Source organism: Cervus canadensis, chromosome 24 (genome assembly GCF_019320065.1).
Source record: "Cervus canadensis isolate Bull #8, Minnesota chromosome 24, ASM1932006v1, whole genome shotgun sequence".
In the NCBI taxonomy this organism is placed as follows: Eukaryota; Metazoa; Chordata; class Mammalia; order Artiodactyla; family Cervidae; genus Cervus; species Cervus canadensis.
In genome coordinates, this window is record NC_057409.1 from 34,363,006 (window position 1) to 34,377,583 (window position 14,578).

The 14,578-nt window shown below is 31.9% G+C and overlaps 1 protein-coding gene across 4 annotated transcripts in view; it reads left to right on the plus strand.

Annotated features, from left to right (window-relative positions):
• Window positions 1-14,578, plus strand: part of ERBB4 (erb-b2 receptor tyrosine kinase 4) — a 1,232,786-nt gene that overhangs the window by 458,095 nt on the left and 760,113 nt on the right. For all 4 annotated transcript variants that reach the window (XM_043445436.1, XM_043445438.1, XM_043445435.1 and 1 more), the window contains exon 2: window positions 3,063-3,214. In XM_043445436.1, coding sequence (XP_043301371.1) covers window positions 3,063-3,214 — 152 coding nt within the window. The remainder of the gene's footprint in view (window positions 1-3,062; window positions 3,215-14,578) is intronic.

Below are 14,578 nucleotides of genomic sequence, written 5' to 3' on the forward strand. Positions count from 1 at the left end.
CCTTGGGCATTTTAATCAATGTGTATTTTTCATGATACTAGGTCAACAGTAGATGATAATTAAATAATTACTCATTTCTCAATATCTCACATAGGCATTTGATTTGAAAGTCAGGCAAAAATATTGATTCAATTATTTTTTTCCCTCTTTTTGTCATCTTGAGTAAGCAAATGGAGTGCTGGTTTCCATAGTCATAATAAGCCTGGAGGCAATCATTGATTTTTTAGTATTAATATGGATATTGTTAATGTTTTTTCTTTGTGTTTCTAATATATTTGCCCCATGAATAAATGAATAATTCTGTTAACCAACCTTTGTAAATTGCTACAAACTCCTAATTATAGTCTTATTTTTTTTTTAACTGAATGAGGATCATGTAGCTCACTCACTGTTGGATACAAATCTTAAGAAGTCTGAAAAGCCCATGTTTGCAACTATAGCTACATTTGTAATGGAATCAATACTAAATAGAATAATTGGTGATTTTATTAAAGCTTCACATACAGCTTTATTCCTGGAGTTCAGATGAAATGAAAACTCTAGGGAGCATATGTAAATTCAGGATTTTTGAAGCTTGATTATTGTGAACTTATAGTTTAAGGACTTTATAATAACGTTGGCAAAGGGGACTGAATTTTGTTAAACTTGTTTTGGCTGGTGAAAAAGATTTTTCAATTCTGTTTGATAAACAGCTTTGTGAAATCAATGAAACTTGATGGTTTAAGCATTGTCTTGTATACATTGCCTGATTGTAAAATCGATTGACAAATGGAAGTTGTGAGGCATTCAGTGGAGCCTTCATGAAGAGAAATACAAATGATTTTTTATGCATCTATCCAAACTAGTTCTTTAAAAATCAAGTCTGTCTGTCAAGATGAAAGTTAGGAGGAATGTATTACTGGATTTAGATAGCTTGACTAGAATATAAATATAAGGAAAGCCTCACTGAGGCAAAAATATTTTTTAACTGAAACTGTGTTAACCAGAAACTCCCCAAATTAGAATGTTTGAGAATATTCTGATTATTTAGAATATCTGTTTATTGAATTATATTTTGTGTTAATGAAAGATAATTTTAAACATACTTATTCTAATTTTCTGTTTTCACATAGTACTACAAAATACAGCTGATCACTTTTGAACAATGAGAACTTCTCTGACTTGCAGTTTATTTTCTGAATACAAGTTATGCTTATTTTTATGGCAATTAAATTAATTATTAAATATCTTTTTGGAAAGCATCCTGCTATATAGCTCAGCAGATAGACAATAATGATTAATATATTTCATCTGTCTTCAAAAAGCTTACAGCATTTGTGTCTTATATAGAGAGATTTTTGCAATAATAATAATAATTTCATATTCTATATTCTTTTTGTATATGCAGAATGAGAAAGATGCAAAAATACATAGGCACTACAATTATACTGATAAACTTTCTGCCAAAATTGTTTAAGCTTTTACAGGAAAGGTCAGAATGCACTTAATATTTTAGAAACCTTTTCATTTAGATGTTTGTGTATTGATTTTTGTACATGTTTTATTTTCAACCAAAGGAAACTTGTATAACATAAGCTACATATAAATTGTAATGTTAAATTATATACATTTTATAAATGGTAAGTTTATTAATTGATGCTTAATTACCCTCATCAATAGTTGCATTAAAATATAAGCTTGTCCTCTTTGGAAGTGAAAATAATTGAAATATACATTTCATAAGCCCACATAATAGTAACTTTTTCTCAACAGACATTTTACAAGTTATAAAACTTCTGTGAGCAGTAAAAATAAAGATCATGTATTAAGAGTGTTTTTTAGGGTCTCTAGAGTACATTAGGGCTTCCCTGATGGCTCATCAATGAGGAATCCGACTGCCAATTCAGGAGACATAGGAAATGCAGGTTTAACTTCTGGGTTAGGAAGAGCCCTTGGAGGAGGAAATGGAAACCCATTCCACTATTCTTGCCTGGAAAATCCCATGGACAGAGGATCTTGGCAGACTACAATCCATGGGGTCACAGAGTCAGACATGACTGAAGCAAATTAGCCCACTTATTCTGTTTGTAGTATATGTTAATAAATGTTTCAGTCTAAGATTTTTAATATTTGCATTTTAAAAGGTAGCATTTTCAAGGGCTTAAAAGCCCAAGTTTTAATTCTGTAGAAAATTTACTAAGATCAGATTAGTTTGCAACACAGACATCTCATTTTTAAATAATATTTACTTTTATCATCTTCTGATTTTTATTTACATATATATATGTGTGTGTATATATATATATATATATAGAAAGTAGAATGAATTATAAGTTTGAAAGAAAATCTGGTTTGAGTGAAATTAAATCAATATATTGGATTTATATATTTGTGCTTTATATACCCACAGCAAATATGGTTATTTATCTCCTTGTTATATGTGTCTGTGGAACCCATGCCTTCTTAGTCTCTGTGGTTAGTATATACAATTTATGAGTGTGAATGCATTATGACACTTATATGTGGAATCTAAAAAAGCCAGATTTAATAGAAACAGAGAGAAGAATGGTGGCTACCAGCGACTTGGGAATGAGGAAATGGGGAGATTTGGGTCAACAAGTGCAAACTTCCAGTTTTAAGATGAATAAATTCTGTGGATCTAATGTACACCATGGTGATGATAGTTAATAATACTCTATTACATTCTTGAAAGTTGCTGGAAGAGAAAGTCTGAAATGTTCTCATGACACATACACACGCACAACGATGGTAGTTAAACGACATGATATTGATGTTAGCTAATGCTGTGGTGGTCATCATTTTGCAATATATAAGTGTATCAAAACCACACATGTTCATACATTAAACTTACATGACATTATGTCAATTATGATTCAGTAAAACTAAAAAATGAAAGTGAATATATTTATCAGTGTGTGATTATGGATTTGAAAAGGATTAAAAAAAATTTTCATTCGGGAAATTGGAGTAGATTGTTGTAGAGCAGAGTTGAGGGGAATATTATCGTGGCTCCTGTCATACAAAGTTGGCATGACGTCCCATGTTCCTTCTTGTCTTGGCAGTGTGCGCAGGCACAGAGAATAAACTGAGCTCTCTCTCTGACCTGGAGCAGCAGTACCGAGCCCTGCGCAAATACTATGAGAACTGCGAGGTCGTCATGGGCAACCTGGAGATTACCAGCATCGAGCACAACCGGGACCTCTCCTTTCTGCGGGTAAAGCTGACTCTTTCTCTTCTTTTTGTGAATGGCCAGTGGTGTCATGATGCATAAAGACCGAGCAGCTTCTTGTATTTGATGGCTGTGCTCTCCTGCTCTGCCTGACAGAGACCATGACTGTAGGCATGGAGGAGATAAGAGATTCCTAGGCACACTCTGGGAAGGAAAAGAGTGACATGCCGTCATGATTGACACCTTGAGTGTAGGACAAATACTGTTGTCCTAAGATTGGTGAAGGATTCTGTCAGAGTGTAGGCCATGACTTCCAGCAGGTGTGTCTTTTTCTGAATGTCAGCCAAGAGGAATACTGTAGGCTGTGGGCTAGGAGAGTCAGAGGACCAGTCAGACAAGAATTGGTAACTGTAGCTAGTCATTTCCTTTTCTGCCCCTTACTGTCACTTTGGAATTTTTAAACTATTTTATATCACCATAATGAGAGCAATACTGTTAATTTTAGAAGAAAAGTGACATCTGTTTTTGAAAACCAACAAATTACTTAGACTAGTAGAAAATCACACATAGATATATAAGTTGACATATGCATGCATGTAATTGCAAACACACACATATGACATCACCTAGGGACAACAAGTCCTTTTCCAGACTTGTTTTGACTCTTAGTTATCCTTACCTGTTATTCCTGTTATTAGTACTTAATGCCTGCAGTTTCTTGAGTTTTGCTTCAACTGGAAAAGTATAGGAAAATCTGAACTTCAAAGGAACTTTGACAAAGTGAGATGAGGATGTGGCATTTTGTAAAACTGATAATTTATTCTTTATATAAGAATTAATAGGATATATTTTAAATAATAGCATTCCTAGAATATACTGTCTTATTTTCAATAATATTTACACACATTCTCAGCAGCACTGTCTTATTTATATGAAAATATGAATAATGCTTTGAATGCTGATTCTGTAAACTATTTAGTAGATGGTAAATTATTTAGAGAACTGTGATAATTTTAATAATTCTATACTTAGACAAGAAGTAAAAAATAATGATTTTGAAATACTTTGAATACAATAAACATGTCTAGAAATGATAACAACCTCAGAAAATGTACCACTTCAAAACTTAAGTAACACTATGAGACTTACAGTATCTGCACTTAAAATGACTGTCATACTACTATTGATATAGGGAATTAAGGTGTTTCTATATTCTGTTGTTTGATTGCTAGAAATCTAATTCTACAAGTTCTGTAGTTTGTATTAACTATGATGTTTAATTATGACATCTTTGTTTATCAAGAGTAGATAGTAAAATGTATCTAAATCCTTGAGTGAGAAGACCTTAAAATAATAGCTTTTTTTTTTTCTGTTTTGCAATATTGTTTCAAGAAATGAACAGGTACACCCGTCCTAGAAAAACTTCTTTGAAGGAGTGCATATGAGTATTAATTATTAAAATTTGCTTGCAGTTTTCTAATCTGTCTTGATTATTTTCAGATAAGCTGTATTCTTCAAAATCAAAATTAAAACTTGGTAGCAAATACTATAGATTTGTAGATTTAGTTAGAAATGCCAAGAAACTCAGTGATATTATAGAAAAGGAAAAACTGAGAGATGAATTAAAAAACAGGGAAACTAGGTTAAATGATCTTTTAGAACAGAATAATATAATAAAATTTTAAAAGGCAATCTGAGGTCTTAGTTTTTCTTCTTGTATTTCCCTTGCTTTATATGGAACTAGATTTCACTGCTTAAAAAAAAATAGCATCAGTACTGTAAGTGAGAGTCTTTAAATAATATAAAAGTATCTTGATTATTATATATTTTATAATTTTATTATTCTTGGGCTCTTTGAAGATTGCAAAATAGAATGATTGAAAATTGACTTAATCTTAGAAATATGAAAGTAGCATATAAATCTTTGAGCATCATGGTCTATACTGTTGGATATTCTACTTTTTTAGAAAATATTTTGAAGTTTAAAAAAAGTTAGTAAAATTAACAAATTTTATAAAGAAAAAAATAAGGGGGACTAAAGGTTTATACTTGGAACAAGAAATAAATTGTTTGTTTAAAAAAGTAATTATTGGCTCCTAAGAAGCACCTCTAAAAATTCATGTAAACATTATACTATAAACTCATGAAAATATCTTGGTTTTAATCTATTTAACAATAACTGTAATAGGTTTTCTTTTTGTTTTTGGCTTACTAGTGACACTGTTTTTTTGTTTCACTTATATCTTTTGTTTCTTTGGAAAATCATCATTTCTAATTGTGCTGTATACCATTCACTCAACAAATAGTCTTAGCCCAAAGATACAATAGCAAGTTATCTATTGTCCTTGGCTTCAACAATATTGCAGTCTTATAGAGTGTTGCAGATTTGTAATATATAGTTATTGTATCTATGAGTGTGTGTGCATATATACATTTATGTGCAAATACAAAATTTTGTAGTTGACAATACAGAAATAAGAAATCAGAGTCATAATGAAGGTATGGTCTTGTATTAATTGTAAGTGTGGGTGCTGAACACAGGAAGGAATAGGCAATTCTAAGGATTCAGGAAAGATTTCAGCAGAGATGTGCTTAGATTGAGTCATGAAAAAATGAATAGGGGCTCACAATGCAGGTGGGTGAGAGGACATTCCAGTGGGTTTAATATAAGTTAAGGCTTAGAAAGAAGGCCCTAAGTCAGAGTCAAATGTGTACCTACTGTTACTGCTTTAGATTCTAGACATGTGCACTCACATGAATCAAAAAGCGCTCTTCCTCTCATGGAGCTTACAGGGTAGTGTGGATAAAGATATACTGTGGGATGGAATAAAGTATTAAGTTGGAGAGATTGAGATCTTGGTACTATAGATAAATATGTAGCACCCAAATGGCACCCAGCACCCAATGGCATCAGCATCCAAATGGCAAACTAGCGTTTAGGGATTAGATGAAAGAATGAAGGGAGACAGACCTGTATTAGCCCAAGAAGTGGTCCGAGGTCAAAATTCTCAGCATGTCCCATCCTCTGTTTTTTGGTAAATTCAGTATAGAATCTTAACTGCTTATTTTCATGAGCTCTGAATCTAGTCTTGTTAGCTGAAATCTTCATACTACTGCATTGGATGAGCTATTATTTCTAACTGCACCTTACAATATGAGAGCTTTCCATTTAACATAAAATGTAATTCATTTGTGTTCTTAGTAGCTTGCTTCCTAGAAAATACATAATCTGTACAATATTGAAACCTTGCAAGAAGTAGAGTTCATGTAAAGGAAATCTATTAATAGTTACTTTACATTATGTTATCATTTTTTATAAATTTTGAATTGTCTGAGTGAATTGGGAACTTTAATTAACTTATCCTATGGCTTTTATAGCCCTCATATATGTTTACATATAACTGTAATGCGTTGATCCACTTATAGAGGTATGCAGTGTCTCTTCTTTTAAGAATGGTCCATATCTACAGTGTGTTTAGAAAGACGTCATAGGTAGGGATTTTGAATTCCACTTTGAAATTTATGTTGTCATTAAGAACTTAAGAAATTATCTTTGCTTTAAAAATATTTCCCATCCTTATTTTCATCTCTATCTAGCAAGGTTATAGTGTTTTGTTTTTTTCCTTGTTTTGTTTTGTATGAAACCTTGCTAATGTCTGTGATTCATGAAAGCAGGTTAACCGTCACTCTGTTTATCTCTTTTACTATCTGAATACTCAGTGTCTAGAACAGTGTCTAAAGTTTTGTAGCTTTTCATTATTTGTTGAATGGAAAAATGTTACCCTAAATACTTTAATTATTCTTAATTATAAATCATTATTTAATATGGGAGATATTCTCTAGATGAGTTTGTGGGACTCTCCTCATGTTATTAATATTTCAGTGTGACAGCTCACAGGTCAGATGTTTGGACATAAGACACAGGCTGGGTCAATCAGAATCAATTCCCAATGAAGATTTGGAATTGTGACAAAGAACATTGTCTTTTATCAGTTAGCTTCTTGACCACTTGGGTACTGGAACTCAGTTGGTTTTTTTCTTTAATTTTTTGTATTTTGGTTTTTTGAGTGTAAGAGCTGTGCAAACAACAGAATAGAACCAACACACTGAATCTGACGTAGAGACCAGGGAAAGAGATCATTCAACCCAAACTAACAGTGAGGGCAGCTGCCAGTCTGCTTCTGAAGATCGATTACATCCCAGCCATTGAGCCCATAGGATACCTTGGAACTTGTTAATAACTTTGAAGTTATTTCCCTTTTTTTTTTTCTTAAACTAGATAGGTTTGTTTTATTTTACTGTTACTAAAATATCCTATCTAGTATATCTCCCAAGATCTCAAGGACATCACAAAAATGGACCATTTAAATTGGATTGAAGATGTGTCTGTATATAATACCCTCCCAAAAATAAAACTCTGTAATGTTTTGTACCTACTTTGTTAATCTTTGTTAGATATATGTTATTAAAATACTTTAAAATGCATTCTTTCAAGATTATTTTATTGTATCAAACCCAGTGTTTATCCCTAGATGCACCTTTTCACCTAGCTTTGTTGTAACCTTGAGGTTTTATATTTCTTTTTGGGGAAAAAAAAATGTAGTTGATAGTGTTTAACATTAGACCCTTGAGATACTGCATAGTTGGCTAGAAAAAGGCCCTAAAACTTATTTACTATGTATTTTATCACTGTCACAGGGTTAAGACTTATAATAGAAAACAGCAAGGCATAAAAATCACAGATTTTTTGCTATTGTCTTGCATTTTGTGAACTCTCTACAACAAAACCAAGTATAGCAAGTAATGGGAATGAACTATTAGACCTTTTACCCTCATTAAAATTCTTGCCAATATCTCTCCTTTGTCATCCCATTGGTCTTTCTTGCTGCTGCCGGCATGCTGTAACTGAGAGCTTCTAACAGGATGCCTGACCTGCTAGCTTTTGTACTTTAAATGTATTTTCTCTGTTTTATACTTTTACTTTAAGCGGGTAAGTTTTAAGTGCCAAATAAGTGTAAAGCAATGTGATGAATAATGTAGAGTATATATAAGGACTGTTAATATCTATCTGCAGCCATTGTTATAATAGGTGATTGCTTTTAATTTGTGGCTTGAATTCAGTTGTTTGTGAATTGCTTTGGAAAACGTGTAGTTTTTAAAAATTAATTTATTTTAATTGGAGACTCATTACTTTACAATATTGTGGTGGTTTTTGCCATCCGTTGACATGAATAAGTCATGGTATACAAGTGTCCCCCACCCCAAACCCCGCTCCCACCTCCCACCCCATCCCATCCCTCAGGGTTGTCCCAGTGCACCGGCTTTGAGTGCCCTATTTCATGCATTGAACTTGGACTGGTCATCTATTTCACATCTGGTAATATACATATTTCAATGCTATTCTGTCAAATCATCCCACTCTCACCTTCTCCCACAGAGTTCAAAAGACTGTTGCTTATATCTGTGTCTCTTTTGCTGTCTCTCATAAAGGGTTGTCGTTACCATCTTAACAACCAAATTGGTCGTTACCAATTTATGGTAAATGCCATTTAATAGACTCCAACTAATAAAAATAAATGAAAAAAAATAATAATTCATGAGGATGTGAGGAATATAAAAATCTATATATATGAGGAGTCATTTAACTTGTTATGCCTAAGATATTTCTTCCCTGTTTACATTTTAGGTTAATATTGTTCACATATTCACAAGGTTGTTGAAAAATATGTATGAGTAATAAAAATTTGTAAAACAATTAAAAAAATTCCATATATATGTGTTAATATAGTATATTGGTGTTTTTCTTTCTGGCTTAATTCACTCTGTATAATAGGCTCCAGTTTCATCCATCTCATTAGAACTGACTCAAATGTGTCCTTTTTAATGGCTGAGTAATATTCCATGGTGTATATGTACCACAGCTTCCTTATCCATTCGTCTGCTGATGGGCATCTAGGTTGCTTCCATGTCCTGGCTATTGTAAACAGTGCTGCGATGAACACTGGGGTGCATGTGTCTCTTTCAGATCTGGTTTCCTCGGTGTGTATGCGCAGGAGTGGGATTACTGGGTCATATGGCAGTTCTAACTCCAGTTTTTTAAGGAATCTCCACACTGTTCTCCAGAGCGGCTGTACTAGTTTGCATTCCCACCAACAGTGTAAGAGGGTTCCCTTTTCTCCACACCCTCTCCAGCATTTATTATTTGTAGACTTTTTGATAGCAGACATTCTGATTGGCATGAGATGGTACCTCATTGTGGTTTTGATTTGCATTTCTCTGATAGTGAGTGATGTTGAGCATCTTTTCATGTGTTTGTTAGCCACCTGTGTATCTTCTTTGGAGAAATGTCTATTAGATATTTGGTCCATTTTTTGATTGGGTCAGGAAAACGTGTGTTTTAAGTAGCGATGAAGAGATCAATTTATTTAGCACTTGATCCATTGACCTGGAATATTACAGTGTCAGTAATTCATTAGACTTCTGTGTGCTGCTTAAATCATTTAAGAAAGCTTAAATCTTAATGATTAAACATATGTTTTATTACTGAAAAAGAAATAAAATAAATTGATAAGTTAAGACATCTTTTCAAAGAGCAGCATTAATATTTTGTTATTGGTAGCAAAAGGCAATGACTTTGAAAAAAATAAGAAAGTATAGTTTTTTAAAGCAAAAAGATTTTAAAGGTATCTGTTCTCAGATAATGAATAACACATGTTGCAGTTGGAATACAACAGATTTTGGAAAAAAAATCTTCTTTTATTGTATAGTTGACAGAGCTATAAAGAGTTTTATTTAATATATAAGAAATAGTGCCATCTAAAACTGTCTTTCTAAAATAAAACTCCAGTTTTATTTCTTTATAGAAATCATATAAATCATTCATTTTTCTTTACTAAAGAAAATGTCCTATTCTTAAATCCAAATATCATCTTTGCCTTTTAGTTAATCATTAATATTTTATAATGCTATGGAACTATCATACTTTTTATTATACACACACATATATATATAAGTATATGTATACATTTTTCAGGTATAAGGACGGACCTACATTACTTCATTCTTATACTTGCACATAGTTACTCTTCTGACTAAGGACAAATATTTGCAGAAAAGCAGATACATCTGTAGCTAACAGAATGCAAGATGGTGACTGCCTCACTGATACCTAAGACCTTGGCTTCATTAGCATGGCTTTGATACAATAAATCAGGGATGATGCTGAGCAATAATGAGTTTCAAGTTGCAACAAGCAATCCCACTTTCATCTGTTTCTTAGCTGTTTCCAGTAAGAGTGAACAACTATTGTGTTCAATATAAAATTCTTAAATATTTACATTTCGTCCTACTTCTAGCCTTAAGATGTATCTTTTATTTCCTTCTGGCAGTTCAAAGCAGATGACTAAAATTAAATCCAACTGTGTGTGGAGGGGGTTTATATTTGTTTTGTGTTGTTTCCATATCCTGTTCACTTGCACTGAACTCTGCCTGGGCTAAGCTATCGGCTGTGTAGTATGATTTAGCAAAACGCTACACTGAAAAGCTCATCCTTAAAATAGATAATTTATAGAACACTTTGTTTCTTTGAGTTAGAAAATGATTTGTTGAATAGTTTTCTTAAATAGTAACTATTGGGAATTGCCTGGCAGTCCAGTGGTTAGGGCTCTATGCTTTCACTGCCAAAAGCATGAGTTTGATCCCTGGTCAGGGAACTAAGATCCGGCAAGATGCACATGTGCAGTGAGGCCATTAAAAAAAGAAAAAATGGAGCTATTACTGCCTAATTGTGTTTGTTTTTAGATAATTAAATACCAGATAGAATGACTTCTGTGAAATTTTGTTGAGGATATTGATTGGAAACAGAATGAGAAAAGTAGTGATATTCTAAAAGCATTAAAAGTTGGAGAGGAAAACACCATTTAATTAAATATCTGTGGCATAATAAAGGTGGGTCCACATATATTCACATTTACCTAAAAGATAATATGAGGGTAACAATTTCTAAGTCAGCATATCTATTTCAATTGTACACACATTTCAATTGGATTATATATTAGGGAAAACAAGCCTGAATTTAATTTTCCCTGAATAGTTTTATAAGATAAATATGTTATATTTGTATCTCTATTAAATGATGGACAAATAAGTGAGATTCCTATATCAAGTGTTTGTATCCTGGAATTTTTTACTCATTTAACAGAATAGTGGTTTTTTTTTTGTTTTTCCTGTATCACTACTTGGGACAGAGGGCAAGAAAAGACCATGAAGTACAACATTCAAAATATTTAGAACTAGCACTCATGAGGTTCAAAGAAATTACACTTTCAAGAAATGCCTGTCATTTCAACAAGCATTAGTATAGGATATGATGTTCTAACTTTTTATTTAATTTCTCTTTTTGTTTGAATTGTGCAAAACTATATTTGTGGTAAAATGTAACATATTATTTGTATTTAGATGATGGAATTTTAGCTGGGAGAGATAGAGGATATTAAAAATAAAGTCTAGAAAATAGTGTTTTAACATGTTTGTTGGGCCAAAGCAGACATTATGGGTTAAATGGAATTTTCTAAGCTTTGATAGTGTCTGAAAGCTATTTCTAAGACTGTTAAGCATACTACATATGCAATTTTGTATGTATATATTTACAGCTAGCTTTTAAATTGAAACTTGATTTTGTACTAAATCTAATCATAGAACTTGTATTGCAATTGAAAAAGCTATATAATTTACACTTGGCCAGGAAATATATATATATTTATATATATTTATTTATATATATAATATTTATATATATATATAATATTTATATAAATATATTTATATTTATATATTTATATGTATAAAATATATATTTAATATATATATTTATATGTTTCCTCAGAGGATAAATACTGTTTTAATCTGAGACTATACATTGATTCAAACTCCTGATGCTTTTTAGCAGCTCTACATGAAAAATCAAAAGATAAAATGTGTTTATATTCTCACTTTGGCAGTTATATGAACATATTTTTGAAACTTTTCTCTTAATTATTTAAGTGAAAATTAAATGATATATATATTCATATGTATTTGACAATTTTCTCTATATCTTAAAAATATTAGACATAAAAATGCCATAGTAGTCTATAAAAAAGATATACATATGATAGAAATTGATATTTATATTTGAAGGAATTTTGGAAAATAGAAATATGAACTAGAACAGTATAGTTTATAATGCTATTACATATGCAATTATGTATGATAAATATAGTGACTATTTATACATATATACTAACATAAATATTAATGAGCTAGGATTTTCTAGAATTGAGTCAAATTAGCATAACATACTACCCCTATGTAATGTCTCTAAGAAAATATTATTAAAAATAAAACTGTTTAATAGAAGTTTTTTAAGTCCCTAAATTGTAATACATTTTCAAGGAGAAAAATGCCCTTGTTGCAAATATACTTAAGTTAAAAATGAATTTATTAAGATACTAAGCAGATGCAAAGTGTTTCTTTATATTTCTGGGGTTTAAGGTATTTAAATTTGGCTTAAATGGTGAGTATAATGAATTTATAAGCTTGTCTTAACCTTAATTAGAAAAAAGTGCAAGTGACAAACCCATCTTGCTCTATGATACTTAGATACTCTTTGCTTAGAAAAACTGAGTGTATAAAGGTTATTTCTTCACCTTTTTAGCAAAGACCTTGGTTCAAAGAGAGAGAGCAAATGGTATTTATGTAAGTTTTAAAAACTAACTAGGGCTTCCCTGGTGGCTAGACGGTGAAGAATTCACTTGCAATGCAGGAGTCACAGGAGACCTGGGTTTGATCCCTGGATTGGGAAGATGCCCTGGAGAAGGGAATGGCAACCCACTCCAGTATTCTTGCCTGGAGAATTTCATGGACAGAGAGCCTGGCAGGCTATAGTCCATGGGGTGGCAAAGAGTCAGACACAACACTGCATTTCACTTTTTAATTCTAAATTCCAAACAGTATAATATAATCAAATAAAACCTTTTTTAAGAAAATCATAATTATGAACTTTTCATTAGCTTTATATTTTTCTGATCCTTAAAATGGAACACTTTGTTTTGTTTCAAAAAAGACAGGCTTAAACTTGAACAAATTTGTACAAGACCAAATCAATTTTAAAGATCTCTCTCTTCAGTCACATAGAACATAATCTAAAGTTCAAAAGTGTAAAAATAAAATGCGAAAATGTTTCCATTTTAAACACTGTAGTTATTTCTTCTGATCTGTAATTTGAACCCATAGGACTATATAAAATACTATGTTAAAATATATAATGAAAGTGATAAAAATTGAGGTATTTGTTTTAGTAAATTTAAGCCTTTTTGAAATCACTACTATTAAATTTCTACCTGAAAATCAAAATATGTAATCAAACATTGAAGTAAATATTCTTTAAAAATTTGGTGCCACATTTGTTTCCAAAAATAGAAGTGTCAATCAGGGTGCTTAGCACCTGTAACCCCTTAGTAAGAGGTGGCTTTTTGTAACTGTTGGATTTCTTCCTTCCTTCTTTGAGTCTCTAGACAGTGACAGTTGAGCTGTGCTCTGAAGATTTGACAATATATTTTTACAAAGCTTTTTTAAAGGTTCAGCTTGGGTGGTAGTGATTTTGTATTTTCAGAAAGGTGAAATTGCAAGTCAAACACTTTGTTGTTTTTTTAAGAGGAAATCAATAGCTAAAAATGTAGAAAGTCTGTACATAATGAGTGAAAGTTGTTTCAACAATCAAGATGGTATCTCATGGAAGCACTGGGAAGCAATCATAAAAAAAATAATTAATGAGGTATCAGTGAAGCACTGGGAAGAGTTCATGAAAGAAATACAGTGTGAAGTACAAGCAAATATGGACTATATGCTGAGTGGCTTTACTTTCTTTCTTAAAACTTCCCATCCTCTGAAGACAGTGGTCAAAATTATTTTATTCCTATATTTTCTGGTCCCTGCCTATAAATCTTGTCTTCTGCTATCACTGATGGCGTTAAAACCCATGTTCATCTTTCAATTAGCCAACTCCCTTTTTGTATTCAAATCTTAACACATTTGCCCTTTCATGCTCAGACTTCCTCCTCACCAGTACACATAGAAACATGTCTTTGTTCCTACTCAGGCTAAGCCTGTTCAATTTTTAGATCTCCTTTTAAAAATGGTTTCTTCAGAGAAGCTTTACTGACTCCCATGTCTTACTGAATTTCTCCCATTATTACATTCATAGCACCCATGCTATTTTGTAGCACTTTCACTATGACAATTATTTACGTATTTAATTTCCTTCTGTTCTATGTAATAAATAGCTTGAGGACAAGGGCCATGTCTAGTTTGCTGAAGAATTTTAAACATTACCCAGTGTCTGTCATAGAGTGGCTGCTTAGCAAATATTTG